This window comes from Fringilla coelebs (assembly GCF_963513975.1).
Source record: "Fringilla coelebs genome assembly, chromosome: 1".
Taxonomy (NCBI): domain Eukaryota; kingdom Metazoa; phylum Chordata; class Aves; order Passeriformes; family Fringillidae; genus Fringilla; species Fringilla coelebs.
In genome coordinates this window covers 84,953,288-84,979,549 of record NC_140028.1, presented here as the reverse complement: position 1 = coordinate 84,979,549, position 26,262 = coordinate 84,953,288, and the positions used below count along the sequence as shown (strand labels likewise).

The 26,262-nt window shown below is 35.0% G+C and overlaps 1 protein-coding gene across 1 annotated transcript in view; it reads right to left on the bottom strand.

The window, feature by feature from the left end:
• EXOC2 (exocyst complex component 2) overlaps nucleotides 1-26,262 on the bottom strand; it is a 126,866-nt gene that overhangs the window by 27,336 nt on the left and 73,268 nt on the right. The window contains exons 16-23 of the mRNA XM_084220647.1: nucleotides 23,462-23,583; nucleotides 19,925-19,986; nucleotides 17,515-17,595; nucleotides 16,551-16,610; nucleotides 15,639-15,700; nucleotides 14,653-14,719; nucleotides 12,594-12,710; nucleotides 8,530-8,671 (exon numbers count right to left, since the gene is read on the bottom strand). Coding sequence (XP_084076773.1) covers nucleotides 8,530-8,671; nucleotides 12,594-12,710; nucleotides 14,653-14,719; nucleotides 15,639-15,700; nucleotides 16,551-16,610; nucleotides 17,515-17,595; nucleotides 19,925-19,986; nucleotides 23,462-23,583 — 713 coding nt within the window. The remainder of the gene's footprint in view (nucleotides 1-8,529; nucleotides 8,672-12,593; nucleotides 12,711-14,652; nucleotides 14,720-15,638; nucleotides 15,701-16,550; nucleotides 16,611-17,514; nucleotides 17,596-19,924; nucleotides 19,987-23,461; nucleotides 23,584-26,262) is intronic.

Genomic DNA, 26,262 nt, shown 5'->3' with positions numbered 1-26,262 from the left:
CAATCTCCAATTAGCTTTCTGCTTTGAGCAATGCAAGGACTAGAGCCTATTGCCAAAGACAGTCAAAAATACAAAATGATATTAGAAGATTTTAAGTGTTTCTCAAAGAGTATGCTTGAGGGGGTAAAAAAATTTAGGTCTCCTTGTAACAAAATCAAAAACAAAACAAAACAAAGGTAATTGACATTAACACATGACCTCACATGACAGAGGCTGACTGTATAAACCAGAAAATGCTGAACTGATGACAAGTATCATACAACTTCCTACAACTGGCTAGTCAACAGAAGACAAGTCAGAAGAGACTTCTGACTTGTCAGACGTGCCTGGTAAGTAAATCCTCTGAAGTTGCAGTAACTGTAATCTCATGCAGGTATTAGAGTGACTTGTCATACTGTCAGTTAGAACAGGTACTCGAGCAGACAATTCTCAAGGTACAAGACTAACCTGCTGTCTGACCAAGGAATCACAGCAAGACTTCATTTTAGAAGTCTTTAGTCTTCAGCAAGGCACAGACACATAGACAGAAATGCCACAAGGTATCCTAGCAAGACGTTTGACAGGTAAAACCAAAGAGAAGCTGGAAGAGTGATGGATAGCAGTCTAGTAAACAACTACTGATAGGCTTAATAGCAGAAAATGCCATAAATCAGAACTGTGAGTGAGGGAGAAAATGTGAAAAGCAAGAGGAAGCGTAAGGTATAAACCAGATAAGATGCAGATGAACTCTACTGAATGCTTATACATGTGGAATCTAGAGGCTGCTGAGACCGGCCAACAAAAACTTGAATCACAATTAGCAGCAGAAAATCTTGCATGCAAGAAGCTGGAGAAGCACAAGAAGATACCTTATAAAGTCAACATACAAAGTGCAACTCAGTGTGTAGTAAGTAGGAACTGAAAAATGTGATGTCTCTCCAGGATGGTTTCTTATGGGATTTCTATAATAAAAATTAAAGGTAACATGTTGGCAGAAACCACAGGAAGCTCAAGGGCCATTGCCTTCCTCTGTTGCCATTTTTTGCAAGGACAGTGCATTCCATTTCATCAGCTACAATAATCCCTAACATTTTAAATTCAGACACGAACATATTATGACAATACAATCTTGTGAGAAGTGAGAAATAGAATGAAACCTAAATGCCTCAAAGTGAAATTGGAGAAAAATTTCAGGTTAAAATTTCAGGTTAAAATGAAATTACACAAATGAAAGTCTTTTGAAACACACATTGAAATTTGTGTGTGCTTATGTTTCAAGCAGCAAATTAATTTTTTACAAAAAATGGCAAGGCTACAATATGAGGGCCCCTGACACAACAATTTTGGTACATGATTCTACTCTGCAAAGAATTATGTGAAGTAAAACAAATGCAAGGACTGTAGTCATTCAATGCATGGATTTTTACACTTGCTGATTGAATGGGTCATTTAAAGATGAATGAATTCAACTCATCCTAATACAAATTTGATTGTTATATAGTTGGTATTTCCTTACTAGAAGCACAAACCATCAATTAACTAATGTATGTTGTAAGAGCAGTTAGCTTGAATGAAAACCAGCACATTTTAACTGGACTATTTAGAGACTGCTGTGTATAAGAACCCTCTTGTGCCATAAACAAACTACTAGCATTTTGTAACAAAAACCCCCAAAGTGACAAGTCCTTTAGCAACTTCATTTGCCAGTACAGAAGACTTTTTTTCCTTAACATTTTATGCAACAGACCTGCAAAACAGAGTTTTTTTCCTGTTCACATATATGGCACATCATATCCCTGCATCAAAATGCAGGAAACAGAATTTGGCCTTAATAAAGCATAAAAATTCAGATAATTCCTATAGACAGGACATCAACAATTTGAGGACTGTTGGAGTTTAAAATCATCTACCTGATGTAAGTAAGATAATTCTGAAGCCATCCTTTTAAATGGTTAGGAGAAATCTAAAGGGTTACAGAGATTTCAAACAAAATTATTTTGCACATTTCAGTCAAAAAGTAATTGCTTATTTCTAACAAAAAAAAAGGAAAGAAAGAAAAAGAAAATGATTTGTACTATATCCAAATGTTTTTAAGATGTAAATGCACTTGTCATCTTTCACGTAAGCAGGGTGCTAGTGCCCTAAATTAAACAAAAGAAGAAAAGTTAGGGTTGACAAGTATGTCGCTGCGTAACTACAAATTAAATATGCCTTTTGATATTTAATTTTTAACTGTTGAGTACCTTTTCATCAGGCTATTGGCATTAGAAGTTTTTTATTAGATTATTAAATTAGACAAATAACAGATAAAAGATGTGACAAGTATAAAAAATCTGATTTAGCAGATGTGACGCACTTAATCTTTTACTGTGATAGTAGCATTTCATATTTTTGAAATGTTTCAAACAATGATCTCTTAACACACCAAAAAGGAAGAAATTCAGATATAACTTGACTATATTCAGTTTATGCCAAGTACAGAATGAATATCTAAAAACCACAATCACCTTTCAGTTGAAAGTGCAAAATCACCTAAAACTTTCAAAGCAATGTGAAATTTTAAATACCTGAACCCCCCCGAATATTTGACAAGACAAGTGAAACACAGAAGACACATATTTAAAAAAGACTGTTAGAATAGCAGATGAAAATCTGCATGCTTCTGAACTCTGAGTGAATGCTGGCTAGATTGCACAGGAGCCTGCATTTCAAAAGCAAGTTATAAAGAGATATCACCATTATCTGAATTGTTCAGAAAAATAAATGAACATTGACCTTTTTTGTGGTAAACAAATCCTCACATACTACTGTCTTACAGAAATTAAAACAGTAGTTGCAATATGTAAAAAAATTAAATAAAATCAAACTTGCCCTATTATGAAAAGTAATTTGCCATTTGCATGCAAAAGCTGACGTTAACATTCTAAAAGACTAAATGCCCACATACTACAACCACCTTCACTTGTATTACACAAACATTAATACACAGAAATATTTTCCGTCCAAATTCAGAGCAACCACCTCATTCACTCTCCAAAAGTCTATAGCTTTGAAAGTCAAAAAGATCAATTTTTAAAATACAAAAATAAAGGGCAAAAATATCAATAAAAAAGCTGCCTAATTTTGTTACACGACTAAGACATAACTTAGGCACTTTAAACTAGAAATAAAAATCCCACAACAAAACACAATTTACTACCAAAACAGAGATGTATGAACAGGAACAAAAAAACCACTTGTATGTTAAACTATCAGATTGACCGGTATACACAAAAACCAATCTAAATACACACTTGGCAACTGATTAACACTATGTTTCCTATTGTTCCTTTCATCTCTTTTAATTATGTTAATAATGTAGAATAAATCAGAACAATGTTTCAAACAAGATAAAAGAACCAAACTAGATTTCACTGCTGCTGCATGTTAAAATTGAAGTCTGTCTTGTAAAGACTCAGAAGTCTACATTGAAATTGAAGTGAAAACTTGAATGAGTTATTTATTAACAATAAATCTAATTAAGTTAATAAAACTGCCTTCTAACACCAGCACTCACACCTTAGATCAAAATAAAGAGCCAAACATAAAATCACTTTCTGCACAAGTTCTGACATTCAGATCTTTCTTTCTGAAAAGCACATGCATGTTGAAAAACTAAACAGTAAATGTTTTAGTACATAGGCTAAATGAAAGTTTGCCCCATGCAAACAATTTATCCTTTTTTATATTTAAAACTGTAACAAAAAGCATATGTATTAGAAAATATTTAATAATTATAGGACAATTGCTTAAATGAGCAAGGCATAAGCTTCTTCCACACTGACAGAAGAAGCAGGGTACCACACTTGAATAGTATATATTTTTCAAAGCCTGCTTGAAAGGCAAGCTTCTTAATTTTTTTCAGAATTCTTCTTCAAAACTGTTCATTTATTACAGTTCTTCTCATATTTGTATTTTCCTATGAATTTTATGATGCAAGAAATTGTTGTCCCCAGTATTTACAGCCAGATGCCTGCAGAGCTGCCAATGATAAATAGTGTCAAGGTTTTTGGACAGGACTTTTCTGAATGTTCTATAACTTCCAACACTTTAGCTAGTCAAATTAACCATGAATGTTCAAACAGACAGGATTCAAAGAAGGCAGTTAAAATATAAAGAGAAAAATGCTTAAATGAGTTATTTACATGACATAGCAAACTCTGTGGACAGAATCCTATCTCTACCTTTTTTCCCCATCCAGGTTATGCTTCAGTCACTTCTCAAATTCTGAGCAGCTCAGGATAGATTTTTGCCTGTATCAGTTCCACTTAATATAAAAACGAGTTGTATTTCCAAATCAGCTGTCATTTTATGAAGCAAGTCAAGTGCACTCATGTGGGAAAAAATATTATTTAAAGATGGAATTATAAATTATTGCATTTGTGTAGTTTTTCTTTGTGCATGATTTTTACTGATATGGAAAAGGAAACAAACCAAAAACCAGACTGGCAAACAGAAAAATCTCTTACTGCATTGGTCTGCATGGCTCAGCAATAATATCGGCAATAAATACATGAAATTTCTGTACAGGAAATTCATGTAAATTTGATTCATTTTCCTGATGATATAGACCTTGACTTTTGAAGCCCTAATTCTCAGAAAGAAACAATGGTAAAGCTGTCAAGGCAAAACATTTAGGTAATTGCTGTGCTACCCAGTGGTATTGCCAATATATAGCATTGCCTGTAGTGTACTCCAAATATACAGGAATTCATACAGAACTTCTGTTAGCTGTGCAAGGAAAGTAATTAGTAATATTATTAGGCTGTTATCCCTAGAGGATGAAAGTGGAAGATTGAGGGGATTTCTTACACTACACAGCAGCCTCTGGTAAACTCACTTGTCTAGTGAGTATCAGATTTCTCTATCCTTTTATTTGCACTTCAAGCCTGTCTCTTGTTTGAATAATCCTGTGCAATCCATTTAAATTTCTAAATAAAAATGGATTAATTCTATTTAATTTCATTTCTAAATCCTATCCTAATTTATGTTTCTTACTTGCTTATCCACTCCTGGTTTCCCACCTTGCTCCACCTCCATTCCTTACTTGATACCAGTCTTCATCACAAGTTTTTTGTTCCAGTCTCTCCCTCTCTTGCAGTTACATTATTTCCTATCTCAGCATTAGCATCCTTCTCCTGAATATTTCCATCTACCCAAAAGCATTACTTCCAATAGTCCAGATCAGGGGGCCTCTGCAGAGAACTGTTCAGAAGCAGCTGTAGTCTTGAAGCTCTGGACTGGACAGGAAATTCACCACCAGAACATTCTTCATCTTGTTCCTAACCAAATCAGGAGTATTTTCATACAGACATTTTCAAAAATGTCCTTTGCAAAAGATGTGTCATGGCATCAACATGCCCAACCTTCTGGTTAGATTTTCAACGACCAGATGTCTTGAAAGTTTCAGACTGCATCAGGGAAATAATTTACCTTTTCTTTATCTTTTACATATGGGCAAATTGATGTTTTGACCTCTCTTCTTTCCCTTCAGAAAAAAAAAAAACTGTTCTTGTCAAAATTCACCTTTTTACTATCATCATTAGTCCTATTTGAAAGCTGATGCAGAAACAGCACATAAAAAAAAATTCATGCCAAAAGCTGATGTCCTGGCAATCATCCAGTAAAGATATAACACTACACATCACTGATAGCATCACTCAGGAACACAACTGAGGCCTAAACAGTTTGCCTTGCCATGCTTTTTCTTCTTTTTTTAACAAAAATTAAGACTTCAAAAGTCAAAATCCAAACCAGGAAAATGAAATAATGCAAATCTTTACAATTTGCAGACATAAAGATTACTGAAAACAGATAATAATTTCCAATATACAATTTTTTCTTAGCAAATCAATATGTCACTGTTTAACAAAGCCTTCAGTGAATGATGTGTTTGACTCAAGTTAGACCTACTCCTTGTCATATGTATGTTATTTCAGTTTAATAAAGTAGGTATTTTCAATGCTGTTGGAGATTAAGTGTAACATAGAGCTTTGTTTGTTTTGGGTTTTCCCAGAAGGAAAATAAAAAAGATAACATGTCTACTGCAGTATTAACTGCATTGTTTAGATTATGTATGAGTATATTTTCTCAATTAAAATCTTACTGTACAATTTAAAGTTGTTTGTGAATACCAGTTTATTGAAAAAAAATCAATTATATGGCTCTTGGGTGATCTTTTTTTCTTTTTTTGATTGAATACTGGAAAAAATCTGATTCTTATTTGCCCCACAAAAAGGCTTTTTTTCATCCAGTCCCTTTCAATTATGAAGTTCCTCTACCTTCATGAAGAGGTTACCTATTATTCACTCACTAATTTTATCTTCAGAGAACCAAATATTTCCAGAGTCAATAAACTATTGCTATAATCAAACAAACTGAAGTCCTCAAAGCTACTCTTTGTCTGGGTTTTGGTTGGGATAGAATCAATCTTCTTCCTAGTAGCTTGTATAGTATTTATTATGAGAATTATGTTGATAACACACCCATGACTCAGGTGCTGCTGGGCAATGCTTACACTAAGTCAAAGGACTTCAGTTTCTCATGCTGCCCTGACAATGCGTGGGTGGGGATCCATGAGAATCTGGGAAGAGGCAGAGCTGGGCAGCTTTCCCTGACTGCCAAAGGATATTCCATACCATAAGACATCATGCTCACTATGTAAACTAGGGGGAAAGCTGGCTGGGGGCAGGCTGGCTATCGGTCAGTTGGTGGTGAGTGACTATTTTTCATTTGTATCACTTGCTTTTCTTTCTTCTTCCTTGTGGTTTATTTATCTCTTTGTTATTATTTTATTTTATTTTATTGAAATATGGACAGTTGTAAGAAATATGGACTTTAAGGACAGTTGAGGTAAAACTGTCCTTACCTCAACTTATTTGTTTTTTTACTTTTACCCTTCTGATTTTTTCCCTCATTCCACCAGGGCAGGAGAGGAGTGAGAGAGCAGCTGTGTGATGCTTAGTTGCTGGCTTATGTTAAATCATAATACTTCGATACCAGGAGTCAACAGAGTTAACATTTAACAGAGGTTAATTAATTGGAAAGGTAATTAATCATCAAGGTGGAGAAGCACAGAAGTAGTGTCTATATGTTCCTTTTTAACATGTCTAGCTTGGGGATTAATAAAAAACCCCTAACAACTTTTCTACTATTTTGAACTGGCTAACACTATGATATGCAACCTGAAGAGGCATCTCTAATATTCACCGTCTTCACTTCAATTTTTGCCACAGTTACAGAGAAAGTACATTAAACCAAAAATAAATTGGACAACAAGAAGGTTGAGGCCTACCTGTATCAGAAATGCAATATTCCCTTTAAACAAAGAAAAGACTGTAGAATTATCCTAAAGGCAATGTGAGCCTAGAAAGTAGATGCCAATGCACTAGATCAAGAAATGAGCATATAAAAAAGCTGACACAATGTCTTGGTTAGCTGGTGGTAATCCAAATGTGCCAAGTGAAAACATACTTCAAATATGATGACAAGTTGTGTATTATTCAGAAATGTTTTTGAATGTGCAAGATGAGTATCTAAGTTATTTCCGCAGTACGTTGTATCACACTGTATAGTCTGAGCACAAAAGTATTAACAAGAGATGAAGACACACTTTTATCTAAAGTAATAAACTCTAAAATCCTTTTGCTTTTGTGCAAACAAGCACCTGCAGCTCTTGATGTACAAATTACCAGTGTAATTACCTCCATATCCAGTTTTTAAGTATCACAGAATTTTACTAAGTCTGCCATGTACAACTCCATGAAAAAATTAAAACAAGAATGTACAAATTGATTAGGACAAGATCACCTTCAAAATGCCATGTGCTATGTCACTGTAACTTATTTCTACTTGGTATTAACCGGGCATTTATGTGATAAGGAATTCAAATGTATCAACTTTGCATAGGATAAATTATGTGTTCAAAGGACCTAAGAGTGCACAGTATTCACTATTGCAAAAAAAGAATAAGGCAGACTCATTTATTTATTATGCTCCCTCAAAACAGAGGACACTAAAGCATTTAAATAATGACTAACATCTCAGTCAGTTAAACACCTTATACCTGCCCTTCGATGGTTTACCATTCTTTGCTGAACTACTGTTATAATATGCATTTTCTCATAATTTTACCTTTTGAGAACTGTAATTACATCTATTATCAAAGTAGCCAGATTCTATTGGAAAATATTCCAAACTACCTCAGTGAATTTCATAAGAAAATAGCGAAGATGGCTTTTATAATTCTTTCTATTATGTACAAGCAATGAAGCAAAATAATCACAAAAAACAAGTATTAAAGAGATTATCAATAATGAAAGCAGCTTTAATCATTTGGGGGTATTTGAAAAATGATTTAGGAATTAAGTAAAGTCTGTGAGAAAGAACTCATAATGAGAACATGTCAAAAGTTAAAAACACAGACTAGAAAAAAGTTTTTAATTGTACAGTATATTTTAGCTCCTATCAATCACTGTTAAAATCATTTGAGTTTAATAAGCAGATATTTACCTGTTGGAATGAGACAATCTTTCCAATCAAAATATCCTGCATAAATGCCAGGTTCTAATGACCCAACTATTGGATCTGCCTTGAATTCAATGTACATTTCAAACAGTCTTTGATCCAGCTCTTTCAAGGATTCCATACTAACCTAAAAAAAAATTAAACAAAAAAAAAAAAAAAAAAAAAGAAAGAGAAAGAACATAGTAAATAGTCATTAACTAAAAGAGTTTAATTACCTACCAAAAAAATAACGTCGTCTTTAATTTCAACAAAGAGCAGCAATTACTGACATATTTCAATTCATAATTATGTATATAAAAACTTCAAAACTTCTATATTATCTGTCCATCCTACCCAGTATAATGTTTTTCCTGATTGTATTCAGCAGTAGACACTTTCATGAAAAATACAAGGAATGCCTAAGCAGGCAGATAATTCAGGAACTGTCTACTGGCATGATTTTTTTTCCCTGCATGTCAGGAGATCTTCATCTTGCAAAGTAAACAACTGAATTTTGTGAATGCTTTAAAGTACACCCATAAAAATTTCAATCCTTAAACATGAAGATTTTTGTATAATACTTTAGATGTATCAATTTTAATTTTACAATTTCTCACTATATTAAAAAAAATACATTATTTATTTAGAAGTCTCTGTCTTCTGAAATTGAACCTATGGACTTTCCCTCTCTACTCCAATAAGTGTTTGTACAACAGAAACAAAAGCTGCAGCTCATTAGCATCTGTAGAACTCTTCTCTTTAACAGCTCTCCATGCACTTTGTAATTCACGCAACTTAGCCACACTGAAAGTTAAGGGGATTATGGACAGTTTGTTCACTGTATCTGAACAACTTTAAATTTTATAAAAGACTTTTTATTAAACAAATTTATTATTACCCCCTGTAATTATAGCTCCTACAATGATTCTATAACACAATGCATATCACAAAATGTTGCAACAGAACACTAGTATCTAAAAATGGTAATGGATGCTAAATGCAAATAAAATGAAAATTAAGATCAAAATCTCACGTGACTTCTGCTGAAATGTATTTACCTTTATAAATAAGAGCTTAAGCAACACAAAAATAAAGCTTTAAAACTAGTGTTCATTTTCCTCAGCAATTAAGGGAAAAGGCACACACACACATGTATGTATGAATAATAATTTCCAGAAGTAAAGGGGTTTAAAAATGAGTAAATGAGTTCTGCTTTAAAAGCAGGTCTCTAGATCAGACTGGGATTTCAGAAAAAGAAAGAAAGGACTCCTTATCATCCCTTCCTAAGGATTTAATACTGCAAACTGTAGAATAAGGGTTGAACCTTATACACTAGAGGGATGTCTCTAAATTGTGCTCTACTCTGGTATGCCTCCATTGTTAAAAAAAGAGAAAAAGGAACTGCAATATTTGAGTCAGGAACAGAAACAGAGAAGCTTTCAGGAAGGAGATCGCAAGTCTAAGGGAAAACAGTTGTTATTGAGGCCAAAGCTGATGTTAGGAATGTTGGGATGGTGAAGCTGGTGCTCAGAAAGAAGTCACACCATGACTTTCCTGCTTTTCTAGGTGATGAACCGCTTTGATTTGTCACAAGAGGATCTCTATTCCAAAGGAAAGCTCTCTATAAGGCATAAGAAGATCAAGGCTATTTTCTTCCTCTTTTCCTTCTACCTGACTGTCTATTTTTAAATAGAACATATTTTAAAAGGTAGAGATATATCACACTTTTTTCCTCTTACACATGCTTCAAGACATTTTTCACTTCAATTTCTTATGATTAGGGAGAAAAACAACCCTTAGACCTTTCCTATTTAGCTTTGAACTAGTGGGAAAAGTGAGTTTGAGTGCGAAGTCCCTGCAAATATGTACCCATTCAAAGAATCTGTGAAACAACTGCTTCAGTGTTCCTCAGCAAAGTGTTTCAGAATTAAGTAATTTGACCTTCCACTTTTGCAGTCACTCAGTACAAAAGATCATCTGCACATTCAATACAGATTTTTTTGTTTCATACAAGTTCTCTCTAACCTGTGTCAAGTTCAATACACAATTGAGATTGCGGTAACCTGGTTCTTCAGTTGGTGGAAAGATTGCAAGAAAGAATGAACAATTAATCTGAAAGTAATTTTGAGCCCAGGATTGGGGGAAGGAAGCAGAGCAGAAGTCCTTAACATCCCCTGTGTATACCCATGTCCCTGATCCTCAAGTGGGCTAAACGCTTACAAAAATAGACAATTCTCACATTGTTGTCTTTATGCTATGAACATCCCTGTGACTATAGTTTTCAATTCTTGCATAAAACCATTTTGTGCTTCTACCTTTTAAGTTATCTAATTATCAGGACTGTGGAAACAACATTATTCAAAAGCTTAATCAATAATCTTGATGAATTTTCTGGGATACATTATTTTTTCTACTTCCTAAATGACTAAACTGATGATAAGTTGAATTAAAGAATCTCCACAGAGAAGTACAAGAGTTATGAGTATGTGCCAAGGTAGCATGGGCTAAAAGCACAGTGTAATGTTTGGTTGCTTTATGCAATTTTGCATTTGGCAAACTAAGAAAAAAATATTGAAATAATTTTCATATAGAATGTAAAGAAATGTTCTTGGTTACCATTTATAATTTCAGTACTTCAGAATATTAGATAATAATGATTCCCCTACTAACAAAGGCAACATTAAAAAAACCAGCCAGGTGTAAGAACAGACAGTTTTTTACTAAAACACACTACCAAACTCACTTTAAATTTAGATTTATAAAGCTGACAATATTTAAAAGTATGATTTAGTTTCAGTCTTTTCAGATAAAAACTAATATTTAAAAAAATTGCCAATTTTTTACTACAGTTTTCTAATCTAATATTTAAATAAATTTTAAACTTTCAGAAGTTTAGGTGACAGAACAAAAAACTGAAACAATCAACCCACCCCTCTAAACATCTGTGAGCTTCCATCCTCATTTATAATTAATAAAGGGTTCAAAAACTGCCATCTTATGATGACTATCTAATTGTCCAAATCCCCCCAGCTGGCATGACCCACTGATATGTCCAATACATGCAGTATTGCACCAGTCAGAGTTTTCAAAGGGTTAATGCAGACTGGAAATTAATCTGCCCCTTCAACATCTGAATTTGGCAATTTATAAATGTATCAAACATTTAGTGTCAATACTTTGATGTGGCTGTGCAAGGCAGGGTGTTGAACACATACATAACAGATGTCTTAGCTGCTTCTAACTGTACCAAGCTCAACTCTCAGTAGCAAAAAAATGGCAATATCCAGAGTAATTTTCTATATTGTACTAACCCCACAAATCATAGCAATCCCTTTCAAATGCTATTCAGAACTACTTAGGCTGTAGAAATTCAAGCAACATTCAGCCATAATGGGACTAAGGATGTACTACATAGTTGAACAATCAGTTTGAGTGAAATACTGTACCCTGTACTGGAAAAGATAACACTTTACTTCCAACCAACAAATATTTCTGTAAATAAACTAGCTTTATGGTCCTAAGGATTAAGTCACAACATTTCTCATAAGAAGTGATTAATCTTTACAAAAAGGCAGGAAAATGAGACAGCTACTGCCACCCACTTTGACATTTTCGTTCTTTGAAAAAGAAAAAACAACAAAACCCCCCCCAAAACACAACAAAAAAACCATGAACTAGTTTATGAACAAGAGCTATCAGTAATGCAGATTTCCAGATGAAATAATTTATCAAGTATATTCCTGAGATAACAATCTTTTACTCTCTGCATTGAGAGAACACAGTGACATTAAACAGCATTACTAAGAAATCAGATAAGCTCTGCCATTGAATACACAAGTCCTGAACAAGGGCTCACATTTTCTATCCCAGCTAGTTAAGCCCTTTATGAACACACAGAACCATATCCTTGTTGTTGTTATGTCCAACCAATGCTTGGAGTCCCACCTATTCGTGGAAGGCTCACCCAGGAGTCATTCTGGATGTCTGGATACTTGCACCTACTTTTCACAGAAGGTAAAACAAATAAAAATCTTCAAGCATTGATGCTTCATTCCAGTGCTCTCACTTACTTGAGTTATTTTATCAACACCTTGGAAGCCATGTTTCTCAAAGTGTTCAGCTATATTTAGGAAGGTATGACGCTCCAGGTAACGGCAGTTACTGAGTGCAATTAAAAGTCTCTGCTCCTAAAAATTGAAAGAAGAAAGAGCATAACACTTGAAAAAAGAAGTGTCATCATAACCAACACTGTAAATGTACATTGAGTATTTTACTGACTCTCTGTGCATAATAAACATTCTCATAAATAAAGTAGGGTTTACAAATACTTTTGTCAACAAACTACTAAGAAATGAATGAATATCAGGTATGATGATTGAACATGATGCTTCCTCTTATAGCTCCTCTTATATGATCCAGAGCATTCATTGGAATAGTTATGACTAATACAGAACTGTGGTTAAGGCTTCTTTACAAAAATTAGGTTTGGACAGCTTTCCAGGAAGCTGTTTCTGGATTTTACTTTGCTTCAAGAAATATACTAAGAATTATGACCATCAAAAATATACTAAGAATTATGACCATCATAAAATCAACTGAAGATCATCTTCACTTTCCCATGAAGCTGGCTAAAACAAGGGAAGCAGGTACTGAACAAATGCACTCGCCAACTCTAAAATACTAGAAGGTTCTGAACTACATTATGTAATTTCAGCAGTTTGAAGAGATTCTAAGTGGTTATAACTTATGTCTGTTCTTCAATGATTTTTTTAACTACAATACACTCTGGAGTTGAGATACTACAATTGCCTTTCCTTGATCTTGATATAAGATATAGCTTCCAAAGAAAGAACCAAACAAAACAGAACTACTATTTAAATAGATTGGGTCTTTCCTCTTCCCCCTCCTCCTTCTCATTTCAAACTAGTTTTCTATCTCAGATGCAAGTTAAAAATCAACTGAGAAAATATTTTGAAAACAAAATTATTTGACAGTAAAGTCACCATAACAGCACTGATCTGATTAAAAATTGTATTGGTTTTCAGACCCAGAACTCCTGACAGTTTTGTATTTCAGTAACACAATGACTAGGACTTGAGAGTTGCCTTCTACTTTAAGTTATAATCAGGCAGCATGCAAATTATTAGAAAAATGAGAATTTTAAAAAATACAGTGACCAATCTTACTCCAATCACTCACTTTCTCTGTTCTCATTCAAGAAAGAGAAGACAAAATGTCTTGTGATTTACATAAGAAAATAATAACATGGAACCATAGAAGCCATACATTGACTAAAACGACGATTTCTTTTTCCTTAAGCATTTACACCCGTGACATATAGGAAGAAGCCACAAGTCAACAATTAATACCAAATCTGTGTGTTGCAAGAATAAAATGATATAAAGAACTAGTTATTATATTCTACAATTCAGAAACTTGCCCCAGTTTGGCAATCTGTGATTCTTTACTGTAGCATAAATGCTTATTACTCTTATAAATTAGGCAAAGCTGGGCTTCTGACAACATTTAAAACCTGTACTAAGGAATATTAATTTCACAAGAGGCTCTCAGTTTGCAGGTAAAACCTACATGTTTTCATCAGCTGCTTAAATGGAAGAAAGTACATTAACCAAAGTGGCAAGAATATTAAAAATATTTTTTCCACTTCCTAAAAATCCAAAATCAAACAAGCCAAATAACCAACACTTATTCTCAGTAAATTTTCTGTGGGAAAGCAGTATTACTGAATATCTGTATCTTTGTGGGTTTCAAAAAGTAATAATAATCAGACTGATTCTAATCTAAAACAAGGTGATAAATCAAAAGTCAGATCCTCAGCTGACTGAACACCAGTGCTATTTTCACTGATTTCTGTGATGCCATTTTAGTTTCTGAAGACCTGTTTTTAAAAACCACTTTCATGAGTTTCCTTAACATGGTACACTAAGATACCGTAAAAACCAGTGCTTTCAACAAGAAAAATGCCTACAGAACACAAAATTATTCTCTATAGAAAAAGAAAACAAAATAAACAATATTTACAATATTGCAACAATAAAAAAGAGCCACATTCCTGTATCTTTGAGAAATATTTTCACATCAACTTTTAGATATAGAAGCCAAACTTACTGAAGAAAGACTTGATTCTTCATGAATGCTTCCAAACAAATCTGGAGATGAAACATCAACTGAAAGACTAGGAATATTGTTTGAAAAGTAAGTATATACAAAAGTATAGTGCTTTTGATTATGTGATACATGGTGGATTCAATCAAAAGGAATGAAATGCAATCCTGTTTCAAATCCCCCCTTATACCAGATTACAAAGCAGTCCACGTTGTTCAGTTTTTCCAAGATGCCAACAAAGCCTGCAGGAGAAGCCTGGTAGTCTGATAGTAGTATTCTAGCTACAGGCCTTTCCCGTCCTTCCTAAAGCATTTATCTTTAATATAATTTCTCTCTTTTGCCACAGATTCTGTTTTTACACCTATCCAGCCAATGGCCATCTGGCTGGATGGAATAGGAAGAAAAAGAAATTTCATTAAAACCAGAGGTAATTTGCCCTTTCCAATGTGTACTGCTATATCTGACAAGTCTCTGGCTTTTCACAAATGTTTGTAACTCCTGGAAGCTCAGGTTAGTCTGACTTGATTTGGTCTCTAAAATAAGGGGCTCATAAGAATTTATTCAACAAACAACTTTCATAAATTTAGCAGAAGTAGCAATATAATCATTAAAAAATTAGGAGGGAAGAAAAGAAAGGCAGATGTTTCACCGTGACTGGACATTGCTTGGTGACAAGCACAACTGATTCTATGTAAAGTCATGTCAAAACCAACACACCTGCTTCAACAGCAGCACATAACTTATGTGACTGAAAAAACAGTATAAATTATGTACTATTAATTATCTTGTATGATCTTTATTACATGATGCCACACAACATTTTGACATAAAAAGTACCTGCTCCTATTTCAAAGCATCACTATTCAGAGGCAACAGTATTCACAAGAAATATGAAATGCAGAAGGGATAAAACCACAACCCTGTGAAATGTAAGACTTGCACACACAATTGCAGAATACTACACATAAATCTTATTTCTTTTTACTTACTGTGAAGTATCTATGTCACCATCAGGTTTGGTGCTCAATTGCTCCAAACAATCTATAAAGCCCTAAGAAATAATAAAGCAAGATCTAAATTTTCTGCCAGAACTAAAAAACATTTTCAAATTCACTTTTACTACACTCAATAAAAGCAGAGAAATTATTATTACCTGGTTTTGTCTTAAACCTACAAAAATACAGTAACATTTAGTTACAGCTTTTGAATGCATATTTTCTATTTTGCATGCATCACAGTGTACTAGTAGGAAAACACAGCAATTTTTAACCCTGATAGGTAATTTTCATGATGCATGTTTAAAATTATGCAGTGATAACCTGCTAATTAGCATGGTTAACAGTTTTTATGTGCTCAATCCGAACAGTGGATTCCAAGTAAAAATTGCAGAAGCCTCACTATAATTCTTTTGTTGCTTTGGCTTATCATTTCTTATTCAAGGAGACTATTAAAATGGTTCAACAACCTAAAGAATGCTATTACCAAATTTCAAATAAATTTTTAAAAATATCCAGATATTGTTACAAAGAACACTGTTTTCTGCTACAGAAATTAAAAGCCAGATCCTCAGCTGATGAAAACCAGCATTTCTACTCTGACTGCAGTATATAGATGTAGATGGCATCAGCTCAAGAAGCATCACTGTCAGTAAAATCTTGAACAATCACATTCAGTAAAATACTTGAATATGTCACTTACTCTCTCAGGATTTGCCATCACTGGATTGAGCTAGTCAGCTCTACCTACTTTTGAAGTCAAACATTTCTCAGAATCCCTGAGTGTACCACAGGAATAACAGTCATCAAACTTAAGCTACCTTTTGGGAGCTGGGTAAGGTACAATGCACGCATTTTGATTGTCACTTGTGTTGACAATTTCATACTTCAAAGTGATCAAGATACCTGCATGATCCCAATGCTTAGCTGGCACACATCCTCCTGTGTTTTCTGCTGCTGGAAAACCTGAGGATGCAAGCATATTATTTCAGCAGAACAACTTCAAATGGCCTTATTTTCAAGGAAGACCTGAGTAACTTATCCCTAAAGAGATGACACAATTAAAGGAATGGCTGCTGGGACACTGTTTTCTTATGGATCAATTCCAATTTTTCTCCATCCCAAATCTGGGAGACACAATACAAGTCCCAGTAAACAGTTTGATAAGTATAAGGAAATAACACAGGAAGGAAATCCTAGCATATGTGGTATGTGTCATTGTTGGCTAATGGAATGGTAGCAAAAGCTCCCAGGATAATACAAGGTCTTTATGTCCTAAAAAAAAGGATTCATCATGCAGGTGAATTCACTGCAGATTCTTTTGAATAATGTTTATTAAGAAAACAGACCAGCTAGAAAGATTAATATAAATGAGGAGAGAGAAACAATATCTATACGTAGGGCCCCAAGGGAGTTTGGAAAACTGTTAAACTCCCTTAGAAAGAAACATCAATGTTTCAATCAATCAGGGCCTCAAGGTACTGAGTAGATGGGGACAAAAAATTGAAGTACTTCAAGTAATTTGGATCTAACACTGAGTGAAGAGTAACTCCTAGGAATGGCCTCTCCCTTTTTTATTTTAGATGTAGTGTCTACTGCTATCTGAAAAGCACATGAGTAGCATTTTTTTTCCACAAGAGCAGCTTTAAAGATTTAAATACAGGTTCCATCTGCCACATAAAAACAAATTACCCTTAACAAACGAAGCACAATCAGAAGTCTAAAAGCTAGCACAAGTGAAAAGGTGTACATGGGAAACAAATACAGAGGACAGTTATACCCTTGGATCATTCTCTAAAAGTTCTTCTCAGGTAAATAACTATTGGGTTTCAGAAGAAGAACAAAAATGAAAACATAAATCAAAACTTACACTGGCTTCTCCAGGTTTGCAGTCCAACACAGTTTTAAGAGATTGCAAGGAACGAATAATGCACTGTTCAAACTGGGATGGCTGAAAGTCAAATGAGTTGTTAGCTGTAGATAAGCATGTTAAATATACAGTACACAAATAGATTAAAACTTACAAGGTGTATAGTAAGCTCTTTATTTCCATATTATCCCAAATAAGGGGTGGAAGAGGGGGGAAAAAAAAAATCACACTTCATGTGTTACCATAGGATCCTTTCATAATGATGTGCTTTTGTATGTAAATTATCTACAGAATTATTACCATAGATCAATGTAAAAATGTACATTTTTTTCTCTGAATGAGAGACTTTTATACCAAACAGCCTTGTATAAAAGGCTTAGGAAAGACATTTAGAGCTTTTTGTGGTAACATTACAGATGCCTGTTGACACTTCCTCTACTCCTTGATCCAAGATGGAATAGAATTTCACCTGGGATGTCCAATATTTCTGCATTGTACTTCAGCAAAAGGTTTCTAAAAAAATCAAATTGAAGTTTGTTTCAAATAGAACAAAAAATGGTTTGAGGGGCTGTTGTTACCTTCAGATTTCGAAACCTGAAATTTGAGTGACTGGATAACATGTATCAATTTCATCCTGAAAGTGCAAAGAAGTTCACAGCAGAGTCATTAGTCAATTTTTCCTTGTCTTTCTCTCTTCTCTGATAAGACGCACTTATTTTTTTTAATGCAGCTATCTACTAGTATTGGGCAGGAACCTATTGTGCAGGGCAACATGAGCAGTCACTGCTCCAGAAAAGCGAAACATCATCTCACTGGGGTTAAAGAAGCGGACAAAAATGTTTTTAAGTCCTGTAAAGTTGCTTTTCATTCAGTAGATAGTTTATGGCATGCCACCATGCCACAGGCTTAGGAATAACTTTTATTTTATTTACTTTAGGCTTAGGAATAACTTTTATTTCTGTAAATGATGGAGGTGGATAGGGAAACTGATGCTCACATGACAAAATGAAAATCATGAAAAAGCCACTAAGACAATCTGTATTTAGGATTTTTGGATCCTTTAAAAGAAGGCTAGCAGTAAAGTGCTACTCTTGGGTTTTCACTTCCACACTATAAAACATCACATCTCAGGAGAGGAAAGTTGTTTAGATATATGATTCTTTGGATATTATGAAGCTGAAAAAAAAAAACCCAACAACTTGGTTCTGTATCTCACTGTATCTTTTACCTGGAATATAAATGCTAGAGAGTTCTTCAACCTTTCCTATAAACTTAAAATAAAATTTCTACCTCAAGCCTAAAATGTCCCCAAAGAGAGCGCCTGGTCCTTTTTTATACTGGTTAACCTTTGCTCTAACATCACCCCAATGAACTATACTTTAGTAGGTAAACAGTCTCTCTATGACAAAACACAGTCAGCTTCCACCATTAAAATTTGGCATGTTCCAACCATGGCCTCAAAATGCTTCTAGTGAAGTACAGTATACAAGGAATAAATGGGTGATTTCAAAGCACAAAAATTACTTAAGCAGTCTTTTAATAAAGATGGGTTAGGCTATAGAACGAGCATAAAGAAACAACACTTCTGTGAAAGAACCTTCCCCCAGCCTTCATTCAGCAGATAAACACAGTGAAAAACAGAAAAGCTAAGGGACTTGCCCATAGCAGCAGCAACTGAAATCAAGACCAGAAGCTGTAAATCTGGTTATAGTACTACAATTGATAACAACACTCCTTCCTACAGTATGCATATTGTGACTGCTTAATGTCCTCCTACTCAACTTAAACATGTATTTATAGAAGCAAATAAGAAGAACTAAAAAAGTCTGTGGAGCATTACCTTAGAAAACATACACAAAGGAACTGTCCCTCCCACAGGCCTTTTCTGCTTTCGCAGATTGCATTTAAGTCACACCTACAACGCGCTTGCCGTGTTTTAGGCATTACTCATTACTGTTTATTTCCAGAAAGCGCCTCACTAATTTATCTGAATTTGGTTTCAAGTCATTAGTTGTTTGCATGTAGGCAATATCCTAAATTAGTTGCTTTTCAGTTCAATTTCTCATTATAACATATAAGTGACCTATTTATTCAGCTACAGACCAATTCCATGGTAGTGCGCCTACTAAGTTATGAAGCATTTTGATGTGAACTGAACTTGTGACCTCAAGTATGACTTTTTACTCCAGTAAACCATTCAAAGAGGTAATCATTCAAACAATAATTTAAAAAAAAATCAGTGTCCCATATTTTCATATTTTAATAAAACTACAGACACCACTATGCACACACAGATAAAGTCCAAATAATTTCAATTTTGGAGAATGCAGAAATCAGTTTCATTACACATGCAAAAGAAAGAAAAAAAATCCAGCAACGGAAGTGCCTACAAGACACCAAGTATACCCACCAATGATGTCAAGCCTTCATTGTCAACAATCCAGTCCTCCTTTTCAGCTAATCTCTTTATATCTGTAGGACAGAGTAATAGGGGAAACATGGGATAGGTGGGTGGGGAGAGAAGGTATAAATTTTAATTATTAAAAACTTCTTGAACTTGAAAAGAAACCACAGACACTGGAACTGCAATGACTAGGCATACAAGCAAATAGCACTACAAGCTTCAAAGCCTTCAGTACTCTCAAATGACTAAGAATGGAACTCACACATGGTGTGCTGCTGACACCACACACAGAAGCACATCTATGATACATGGCAGGACTTGTATGAAGCACATCGTTTACTGGAAAGCTTAGAATTAAAGGAATATTGCAAAGACTTTGGGTTTGCTTTTGTTTTGTAAATTTTTAATCACAGTATAAAATACTAAAATACTTCAACTAAGATTCTAAGTCTCTAGCCTATAATGCTCTAGCTTTTAATTTAAAATGAAAGAAAAACTGCCTAGCATTTTAGCAAGGAGAAAGGACAGCATATAATTCATATTCAGAACTATAAAAGAGGCACAGGGTCCCCACTGAGGGTCAAGGATCCATGGTGCCAGATTTTCTTCAAAAGTACATGAACACATGCAAAAAGCACTCTCTCTCACTACCCAGAAAGTGTTAACTTATACATATAGTTACTATATAACTATTTATTAGGATGTGAATCCAAAACTTATGCACTATAAAAACACAATTCTTCTAGGGATGGCATGCATCATGCATCATCACTGTGTTTTGGGCATAATTGAAGTGTAAACAGAACAAAGATGACCTGTGTGCAGTTTGTGGGGCTTTGACACACAGTTTTCCCACACAGAAATTGCTCATCAGAAGTGCCTGCATATCACGAAACTCCCTTTTAAATGAACAAAATTTCAGTGAATTATCATCTCTTCTAAAAATCCAAGAAAAGAGGATAACTAATGCATGCTGAAAGCTATCTTCAAAATCTTAGTGCTTTCTGTAGCTAAATTAAGAAGCTTAGTTATAGTGTCATACTCTGCAACTCTCACACAAGTATAGGCTCAGTGAGGATAAAAGGCATTAAGGGATCGTGTACAATAATGACTGCTCACTTTCCTACTTAATTCAATTGATAGTCTTCTAAGGGTTTAGATTGCACTGGTCAGCATTTACATGTTTTTGTAGCTGCTCACTTTTGTATTCTGTTCTTAGAAATTTGGTGGGTTTTATATTTGTATTAAGCTTTCTCATACTTCACTGCTCATCAAATTCCAGTCAAATACATTAATGTAAACTCCCTGTCTAGTCTGGTATTCACATGATTTGTCTTTCATGACCTTTATGACCAGTGACCACATACAGGAGGGAAAGAACACAGGGCCAGTGTGTGTACATGGTGTTTATCATAAGAAAACAAAAAAACTCCTGTGCGTGGGCAGGTTTATCATATTTGAAAAGCTAAAGTGCTCTAATGAATATTTTAACTACATCTGAATGCTTTTACCAACATACAACATGCAGCAAGAGATGAGACTGAAATTTGTATGAGCACTTTACTCATATTTCAGAGTTATTGGAGAGGTGAAATTCAAGTCCAGGAGGAGCCTTTTGGACTTATATATTGCTACGTTTGAGATACATTTACATAGCTCTATAAGAATACCCATTACCTGTACTTTCATTCCAATAATAAGAGTTTTTTCAAGGGCCCAATTAACCTGGTCATCTGCAGAAAAAAAATCCCTACTATCTTAAATACATTCCAGAAGTACAATTTTCTTTAGCAAACAAAGAATAAAAAGAAGGGGCCCATAGATAAGGTATGCAATGCAACAGTACAGAATGAGAGTTAGGACACAAGCAGGCATCTTTCCTCCTGCTTGATGCTGCAGCCAGCACACAGAACTGCTTCACTGACAGGGGATGGAAGCAGTGGTTGAGGAAGGCTGCTGTTATGGCTAGACAAAAGAGAGCTACATTGGCCAGCCAATAACACATACCAGCATCCCTAGGGATCTGCTTTCTTTTGATTCGAGAAAGAAAAGTATGAACTGCTTGTATTAATAACTAAGGAGCAGAAACTCTGCATGCGAACAAAGAACTGGGCTATTGCCTTGGTGCAACAACTAGGTAAAACCAGTAAAACAACAGATTTTTTCATCATTGGCCACATCTTGGAGCTCTCTGCACTGTGCTGGAGAAGCTAAGTAGGTAGTTCAGAGTTTGGATAAGCTGAGGACTGTCAAGAAAACAGTTGAGAGCTAAATACTTCCTTCCTTTGAAACAGCAGGACATCTGAGGACTCCCTCACAGTTCCCAGACAGAAGTCAGTCCAATAAGATCATCCTCATGTCACAATTAAAAGGAAAAAAAATCTCTTACACCATTAAGGAAAAGAAATTGAACTCAATTGTGCTAAGGGCTGAAAAGCAAAAAAGACTTTCTCATACTTTATGTGAAATCTGAAATAGTGATAATACTAGACAGAATTTTAAGGAGACAAGACAACGTATAAACTTGTTCAGCCAGCTCACTTGATATTAATGCAGAAAAAAAACGTTAATTGTGAAATGGGAATTAATAAAACAAGAGCCAAGAATGCAATTCATATCAATATTGTAACAAAAAAACCATAGATAACCAATGATTTTTTGTCACCAAAATTTTAAAAACTTGCTTGATATAGCCACCTATGCTTGGCATACTTAAGCCTAGAGTAAAACTCAGCCTACATAGAATCATATTCCAAAGATTAAAAGTGACTAAATTGCAATATTGAAAAGCCATAATTTTTTTTAACATTAAGGGTAAGTAGTCTTTTGGAAAAAAATCCCATGGCCCTGCTAAGTGATTTAGTAGATCAATCTGCCCCGATTTTAGGAGAGACATTTATTTCTAGCAGATCTAATTCATTGAAATTTAAGTTTCAGAGTTGAATAAAAGACAGCAAGAAGAATGGCCTCTGATGGTATAGAGGCATATTAGATTAGAGAATGTGATACTGGTCTTCACAATCCAGACATTTACGGCAAAAGTTGCGTACACAGCAAGAAACCCTGGGGATTACAATGTTAGTAAAAAACCCTGGAAACCACATAACTAATATAAAGGGCTGTGGATTGTTTTTTTGGGCTTTTTTTTTGTCCTTGGGGTTGGGACACTACTTATTTAATTCTTCATGTTACAGAAAACCCCAAGAAAGAAAATAAACTCTGTTTCCAACATGGAAAAGCTGCATTGTGAGATAAATCATTTGCATTGTAGAACTGTCTCAACCCAAAAGAAACAAGTCTAACCTACTCTTATTTATTACACTGAGGGAAGAAAATGCTCATTACTTATTTCTGGCAGAAAAATGAAGTATTTGAGTAACTCTTGTGAGAGACTACAGAATCAGTGCACTGCCACTACAACATCTGTAACAAACTTCCACTACAACATCTCCAACAAACACAGTTATCTATCAGACCATGGCTTGGGCTTATTAGGGGCACAAAGAATGACAGTGAGCAAGGGAACCTGCAGCCTTCTATTACCTTCAGCTGTGTGTTGTAAGGTCACGATAATGCAACGTACACGAAGGTCCAGAATAAGATCCTGGATGATCTGAAGCATGTCATTGGGTATCTCGAGTGCAGTAAGAGACTCAGAACTAAGCCTAGAGAAGAAATAAAGTTAGGTGGAAGTGTAAATCTGAAGGTTTTTTAAGCTGATATGACTACATTGAATTTTTCAGACATTTTCTGCATATATAAATACAACAGCTCCATTCTCAGTGTATCTTTGAAAATGAATTATCCCATTCTGAGAAGATTAATTATTTATTTAAATAAGAAGATTGTAAATACAGATTTATTTTTCTCTAAGATGACAATAATGTCATCACAGCAACATGCCACCTTTTTTCTACCATTAATCCTTTTGGAGCAGAAGCAAGTTTTTTTTTTGGTTTTAGATGAATGCCTAGGTCAAATGCAAGATCCACAATTGGGTTTCTTGAGATATTTTTTTACTTGCATGAAAACAGTAACCACGATTAAGCTGCCACAAATGGTGATGGACCTGTGCATCAGATTCCTAAGAATATATTCAAGGAGCCAAAATACAGCTACTGCACCATGGGCAGAGTAAATTAATCCACTGTTTTGCTTCCAACTCTCACCAGGCACAAAACACTGGTACTACAGGTGAGGATGGAGACATCAATTTCTGTTTTTTTCCTTCAGAAATAGTAACACAGCAGCTACTTGCAAGAATTAGCATTTCAGCTTTCAACTAAAAAGCTGCAGCTGCACTCAGGGACACAGAGGGTTCACTGCTTTTATCCAACTTCTGGATATGTAAGAAAGGACAATTCAAAGGCAGTCACTGCCACCTGCCCTACTGCTAATACTGAGGAAAGTACAGGTATTAAGAAGTGCCAAAGTAGAGGAATAGGAAGGCACAAAGCAAACAGGTGGAACATTTCCAATCATCCACCTGTAGGCTCCAGTTCCAGACCCCTGATATTGGGCACAAACCACCAAACTCCTACCATTAATGAGGCTGCTCTCCACCCAGCACAACTACTAAATTAGTAGATTAGAAAAATCTGTACTATCTCAGCCAGCCAGGAAACAGAATGTAAATACCCATCTGTGAGAAATGTAGGTTACTTTAGACTGCACAGAAGCCCTGTACTTTAGAGCTGATTCCACTGAGCACACAGCTGTCACATCCCTAAGATCATCCTTTTTCTCTTATAATACACCCTAACAAATACATACCTTTCGTACCTTCATAGTAAGACAAAAATCTTATCAGCAATGGCTCACTTGATTGCATAGCTCTAATTTATTCTCTGTAACTTATTCATACTGGGCAATGACAGGATAGGGTACAAGAGAAAGATAGTGCTACTACCTGTGTGATATACACAAGTATGTGTGTGTGATATCAGCTGTGTGAGACATACAAAGGAGCAGAAAAATTAAGATCACACAGATGTAACGACAACTCGTTATCTAATGATGTGAGTTCTATCACTCTTAAATACAAGCAGAAAACAGTAAATCATTTGTGAGATGACAGAAAAGAGTAAAAATCTGTCATGTGCTTCACAATGACTTTTAGTTATGAACTGTGAAAATAAGGCTTAAACTGTTGCATAACTTTGGAACAAATAAAGGTCTTAGGCAATGTGTAGACTCCTCTTGGGAACAGCCCACCTTCATCACTAGTGAGTCACAAGAATTTTGTCAGACTGTCAAAGTGTGGGGGCTTGACAATTAACCTACTTGCAGCACTTGCACATGCTTTTGACCTGGTCACAACTGATCAATACTCTATGACGACATATTCCATTCCTCTTCTCCAGATGCCCCTTTTATTCTCTACATTTGATCACTTTGCAGTAAAGTCTAGCCCACTTTTGCTCAAGTGCCATCACTAAGAAAACAAGGTGGGAAAAGGAGTAGGAGGGAGAGAGGATTTCCCCAGCTCTCAGTTCAGTTGTTCATTACAAGGGTAGTGCCCGGAAAGCAAAAGAGGATTCTCTGAAAAAGAATCTTCATGTAGTCTGTAGCCTCAGCCTGGATCTTATCTCAGATGGCAGGAGCACAGCTAAACTTTAGAGAATCATTGCTTACATTTCCAAGCCAGTATTACAGATGTGCAAGCATTAAAGTCTAGAATTTCATAATTTGAGGGAAACTCATGGCTCGCTTCTCATAAAAGGGCAACACTGGTGCCCCTTTATATCTTTTCATCAATTCAGTTCCTTCTTAAATTGAAAGCATTCCATAAAACTCAGCCAGAATAACAAACTTCACATGGAAATATTTTTCTATGTGGTTAGAGTACAGATAATTTAAGTGACAACAGAGTGACAGAAAGTGTCAAACAGACTTGAGAACAGGTGTGTATCACCCCATGTGCACTAAGAATATCTCTACATGATTATACCCCTTTCTTTTCTTATCCCAGGTATTACTCAAAAGGAGTAGCTACTTTTCAAAAGGTAATGACAATTCCTGTAGGCCCCACAGACAAATGCAAGCAAATTTTGTATATCAGTGAGTCATTCTGCAATTAATGAAATGTACATCATTACTTTTATAAAAAAAATATAAGCTGAATGACATTACATGCAGGAATATCACCTTCCATTAAACAACTGTAATAGTAAATTGTGATCTCAGAATAACCACAATTAAAAACATGATATTTCCACCCATTTTGGCAAAGATAGGAAGATGTGTAGCAAATGCAGCAAATAATTGCTTTATACCCTAAAGAATTAAATCATGTTTCATTCACTGAGTGCCTAAGCTCTATGCTGTGCCAGGCAAATATTTTG